The 6,000-nt window shown below is 51.4% G+C and overlaps 1 protein-coding gene across 2 annotated transcripts in view; it reads left to right on the forward strand.

Moving 5' to 3' along the window:
* DAPK1 (death associated protein kinase 1) overlaps positions 1-5,793 on the forward strand; it is a 68,668-nt gene extending 62,875 nt beyond the window's left edge. For both annotated transcript variants that reach the window (XM_078600035.1, XM_078600036.1), the window contains exons 24-27: positions 272-392; positions 1,329-1,517; positions 1,868-2,203; positions 2,780-5,793. In XM_078600035.1, coding sequence (XP_078456161.1) covers positions 272-392; positions 1,329-1,517; positions 1,868-2,203; positions 2,780-3,922 — 1,789 coding nt within the window. In that variant the 3' untranslated portion in view covers positions 3,923-5,793. The remainder of the gene's footprint in view (positions 1-271; positions 393-1,328; positions 1,518-1,867; positions 2,204-2,779) is intronic.
* The last annotated feature ends 207 nt before the right edge of the window (positions 5,794-6,000 follow it).

Genomic DNA, 6,000 nt, shown 5'->3' on the forward strand with positions numbered 1-6,000 from the left:
CAACGTCATCTGGGAGTCCATAATTTCGGCAGCAATACAAGCAAACTCTGGTCCCGATTCGACACACAGTGCCTTATCAGCAGTCAGGCTTGACTGATTTCATCTGTGAAATATGCCCCCCTTTCTATATAGCATCTTGAGATGTGATCACGTTTAGATGCTAGAAAACCCCCTAAAGTATATTGGATAACTTGTGTGTTTCTGATGCTGCGATTTAAATGTTAACTGTAATCTTCTAGTGAATTGAGCGTGATTGACTGTGCGCCCGCAGGTTTGGCTATGACCTGGACATCTCAGACCGCCTGTTTGTGCTGGACGCCACAGCCGCACAGTCCAAGGATATGAAGTTACTAAGAAATCACCTGCTGGATTTAAAGAACCAGATCACTGCTGTACGTCTCCTGGTGCTCGGATTTCGCCGTTGAATTTGCCTCTCGGTTTAAATGTGAAGCCGCAAGTTCGTACTTTTTTGTGGGCATAATTTTCGTACACTGGCCCATTTTGCTTTTTGAATCATCCTTTTGACATTTTTTGCCAACTATACATTTCGGCAGCTTATTGGAAAATCCCTTAATGTTGTTTAAGCACAATTTTTTTCGAGTTTTCAAACAACACCGGTTGGTAATTTGTAATCGAATAATTCACCAATTCCTTGTTTCAAGTTTACAGCAAACAATTTTTTATCATGCTATCTCAACCATTCAGATTACAACTGTCAACACTTCACAAGAATAAATTAGTCATGTAGTTGGGAAAATATCATTGAGAGACAAGGGTAGACAGAAAATAGACTTGTATTCTAGAAGAATAATGTTATACAAAATAAGGAAGAAAAATCTGACATTTGCATGGATTCTGTTACACTTTCCAACGGAATTATTTAATGAGCAAAAATAAGTTTGCCTTCTTAAGCCGCATAAAGAGCTGACATGCGGCATACGGCGTGTAATGGCGGTAGATAACGTCACACGTAATAACGTCATGGGGTGGTGAGACGCATGCATGGCATGTGATATCATTTCTTTGGCTGAAAGGTTTCTCCATTTAGCTCTGTTTTTTTATAACAACAAATATTGAGCAAACCCTTTTATCAATTTGGCTGGTTTTCTAAAGGCCAAGTTACTTATAGCAACATAACTTTATAATATTTCCGAAATATTGGATCACTGTTATGAGAGTTTTCGTGACCCCATGTTACAGACAGACAGTTACAGACCGACAGGGACAATGCATTCACACTTTAAAACTTGTTTGGAAAGCATCTATAAAAAATCCAATTGAGGAAATGTCCACAGGGCTGTCGCTGACTATGTCCTCTGCCACGGCAGGTGTGCCCCAGCATGCCAGTGTTCTGCGACAAGATTCTGTCGGCGCTGCCCACATGGCGCAAGGCGTGCGGCTCCGTGCAGCTCACTTCGTGGCAAAGCTTCGTGGCCGACGTGCGCGACCAGATCAACCCCCTTGCGAGCGAAGACGGCGTCCGTGCGGCCGCACAGCAGCTGCACAGCATGGGCGAGGTGAGGGGGGTCCCTGCGCCCAATCCCATGCACACAAGGAAGTGACGTTAGCGTGCTTAGCTTGAGCAATGGGGCAAGGAACCGTGTGGGACTTCTGTCGCTGTCCTTGCTTTTTCAGAGCCTGGCATCTAGTCCCCTCTGGCTCTTGAGCTCCACTCCAGTTGCCTTACCTGCACACTTCATAGTTTTGCCATTGCCCCCCCCCCATGGCTTGTGTCACCTGCCTCATGCCATGTTGTTCACTTCTGACTACACAGCTCACACGGAACTGTTCACCGTAAGGTGCAGTTGTTCTTTTTTGAGGCCGAGTCAAGCGGAGTGGCGTTTGTCCCATCCCCTTTCCCGGGTAGATCCACGTGTTTCAGAGCGAGACGGTGCAGGACGTGGTGCTGCTGGACCCACGCTGGTTCGGCTCGGCCGTCCTCGGCCGTCTCCTCTCGCCGAGCGACGGCTCGGGGCCCGGTGGAGGCGGCGGAGGGGGCGGTGGCGGCACCGGGAGCCTGGCTGGGCGCGCCCTGCACCACTACCGCGGGCGCTACGCCACAGACGAGCTGCAGGCCTTGCTGGGCGAAGCGGAGGCTGAGACGGACGAGCTCCTGCAGCTTCTGGAGGCCATGGACGTCTGCGCACGCGATCCCGACTCGGGCATCGCCGGCATGGTCACCATCCCCGCGCTCATCGTGCAGGTCGGGCCGCCACAGCTTGACTTGGCTCTCGCCAGTTCTGTAGCTGTGTTTGAAAATATTGCGTCAAAGAGCCAACAATTTGCTTTGCATTCCAACGTTCCTGTTTGTTGAAAAACCAAATCCATTGGCATATTTGCCCACGGGACAACTTGATTTTTTTGGCTTTGGCGTGTGGAGGCTTTTGGCCTACATGATCGAACACAAAAGGAAGTAATCATGAATCTATAACTTTGGTTGTGAATGCCTACTTATACATTTTTTTTCAAATGTATTCATAATGAAAGTGTAAAGTTCTCATTCTGTTGTTTAGTCATGATATACTTACGTAGTTTATTCCACTCTTAATTACATAGCTACTCCGTATCTAATAGAATAGCAGTGATATGGCCACATAAACAAGGCATCGCATTTGACTTAATTTTTGTTTGCATTCAATTAAAACGTGACGCAACAGCAGAACACCTAAATCTAGCATGGGACAGCCCTATTCTGAGATGCAACTGCACTTCTCTTTGTGACGTACGCGCATGTGTGTGTGTTTGCGTCTGTGTGATCCCGCGACGACCCCGGTCCCAGGCGTCGGACAGCCTGCACCGGCGCTGGGAGGATGAGCACGAAAGCGCCGTCTTTGGCGGCGTGCGCATCCAGGCGTCGGAGCACACCGCCCCCTTCCCCGCCGGCCTCTTTCACAAACTGCAGACTGGCCTCTGCCGCTGCTTCCCACAAGCCTCCTCCCCAAAGAGCGGTGGCGGTGACGGCAAGAGGGCGGTTGCAACCAACGGCGGCGCTGTACCCCCCAACTCGGAACCCGAGGCCGAGCTGCGGCTGTGGGCCGGCGGGGCCCGCATCACGGGAAGGTCGGCCGAGGCCATCGTCTTCCTGGCCGTCAACGGGCAGGCGGTGGAGATCCGAGTGCGCGGTTCGGAGTCGAACCGCGCCAGTTGCTACGAGCTCCTGGAGGGCGTGTGCAGCACGGCCGAGAACCTCATCGCCGGCACGCTGCCAGGCCTGTCCATTACGCGCCACTACCTGAGCCCCCAGCAGCTGAAAGAGCGCGTGGAGCCCGTCATGGCGTACCAGCCACGCGACTTCCACCGTGCGCGGTCTCAGGGCGAGCCGTGGCTCAGCAACCCGTTTGGCGAGTACCGCGAGGATTTCCCCAGCCTGCTGTGCTTCGGCTGCCCCAAGCTGTACGCGCGCGGCAGCTTTGGCCTCGACCAGCCCGTGTCAGAGCTCAACCCGCACGCCCGACGGCGCCTCGCCCGGCTGCTGGACCCGCAAGACCCAATGGGCAAGGACTGGTGCCTGTTGGCGATGAAACTGGGGCTCGATGAGCTGCTGCCCACGTTGGAGTCGCGCGATGGGAAGAGCGCCACCGAGAGCCCCACGGACCGCGTGCTGCGGCACTGGGCGAGTGCCGAGCGAGCGGCCGCAACAGCGGCCGCGGCGACGTCGAATGGGAACCACGACTCTTCTCCGCCGCCAACGACCACAACGCAACAACCGCTGCCCCAGGCGGGGGCCGGGGCGGCCACGGTGGGCACCCTCGTGAGTAAACTGCGTGACCTGGGGCGGCGCGACGCCGCCGACCTCCTCGTAAGGCTCACGGCCGTGTTCCGCATGAACCCCGACGGCACCGTGACCGGACAGGACTCTCCTGCTGCCTCCAGCAACACCGGCACCTCCTACAACTCTCTGTACTCATCCCTCTCCAGATGACCGGACAGATCGCTCACTTGGGCGGAACGCTGTTTTCATTCTTCCCATCACACGCGGGGGGGGGGGTGGGGGGGGTCCAAGCATTTTTGCCTGCAATACTCTTTGTATGAGGAAGCGACGCAGCTGTGGACGATGCTCACGAGTGAAGCAGGACGTTTTTTTGTGCATGCATTTGCCATTTGACTGTGTGCAGATGGTTATTAAGTGTAGTAAAACATCATAATCAAATGGGTAAGGGGCTGCTTTGTTGTGTTTAAAAGTGGCTCCATGGTGCTCTTGGCAACGGCCAGGGAAGTAATTGCATTAACTTGGCTGCTCACCCTGACATGTTCCTTTAGCGGGAGCTTCATGTTGGGTCATTCATAGTCAAGATACGGCATTTATAAACAGCCAATGAGTCGTGTTAGAGTAAACACTCATACTCTTGTTTCCTACAAGTTATCCAAAAGTAATATTGCATTGTGTCCAATTAATACTTTTATATGTGTATACTTTTTTACCCTTCTCCAACTGGCTGCCTAAACCATTTATAGTGAACTGCTTTGGACTTGTAATAACACTGCTTGTGTATACACAGTACATATGAATATGCACCATTTTTAGCTTTTCACAAAACAATACTTTAGGTCTATTTAATGCTGTTTTAATCCGTAAAGCCACAGTGGATAGGTGCACACTTGGCTTGCATTAATGTTATCAAGTGTTCTGCAAAAAAGGTTTTCCTAGAGGGTGTCCAGGCCTCGTGTGTCGTGCGCACGACACCTGTCCCAGGCTACTCATGGCCGCCTCACTCTCCTGCTCCGCCCGTCACCCACGGCAGGGGCGTCACGTTGTCGCCGCACATCTCGCGATCAACTGAAGCGCCCCATCGCAATAGAGGAGATGGAGTGGGGTGGAGAGCGGCACGCACCGATGAATCGGTTGGGTCGTGCACGCGGTCGTGTCGCTGGGCACGGCGGTGATGGTCGTGCTCTACCTGTAAAGCCATAGCTCTGTTCTCGGCGGAGTTACAGACGCTTTCGTTTTAAGAAAAGTGCTCCTTGTGGACCACCGGCGTGGCTCTAATTTATTAACGGGTCGCAGGGTAACCCCCGTGCCCTGTCGTTGCCGATGAGTTTGTAATGCTTGTTTTCCCTTCCCCCGTTTTCATAAAAATCTATAGTGCCTTCTTCGTCTTTTATTGAAAAGGGAACAATTTATAATAAAGAAGAGCTCAGCTACCTCTGTATTGCCATAACAGTGTATGCAGCATGGGAATACGGTGCATGCTTGAAGATCTGATGTGTTTTAAGTGTAAAAAAATGAAAGCATGCTGTACATAAGCGAAGGGTCTTCCTGTATGGAATCATGCATATACAAGGTGTAATCAAAATGAGGTCGCGGTGGAAAATGGAATTGATATGTTAATGCATTCAGTGACGTCAGGCTGGCGAGTTATGGATTGTAATGTGTTCTGTTGGCAGCTGTTGTGATGTAAACAAAGGTGTCAAGTTTAATTTGTTAGCAATTTTTTTCAAAAGTGTCATTGAATTGTATTCTTGGTCCATATCCCATGATGTCTGTTACAGTTTAACCAGAGCGCAGCAATAAAATCTGGTTCCCAAAAATACAAATACTTGTCATGATTGTTTTGTCCCAATTCTTGTGTATGTTTTTATTGAGCATAATCACTCAACGCGTGGTTGGAATAGGCCCTGGCACAAGGAACGCAATGGGCCAGTATTCCCCATGTGGTACTCGGCGTAATATTTATGGCCAATCGGGTCGGTCGCTGCAGTGCCCACATGTAACCCACTTGGGGATGATGCTTGTGACTGAGTGCACCCGTTGTGTTTATTCCCACATTCATTCCAATAAAAGCAATACTTGCGTAGTGTCGTAGGTCTCTTCTTCCTTCTGCTCGAGGTGTGTGTGCGGGTATCGTGCGTCGCACAAACACTCAGTTGGAGACGAGGTAGTCGCAGGAAGCACCGTCCTCCCCTTTTATTGTTGTGTTCACGCCACCAACTCCGGCCTCCTCTCTCACTACCGCGCTGCCGTACGACCCGGCCCAGACACGACCCTGCCCGCGTTGCACC

Source organism: Lampetra planeri, chromosome 13 (genome assembly GCF_965212315.1).
Source record: "Lampetra planeri chromosome 13, kcLamPlan1.2.h2, whole genome shotgun sequence".
NCBI classification, from domain to species: Eukaryota; Metazoa; Chordata; class Hyperoartia; order Petromyzontiformes; family Petromyzontidae; genus Lampetra; species Lampetra planeri.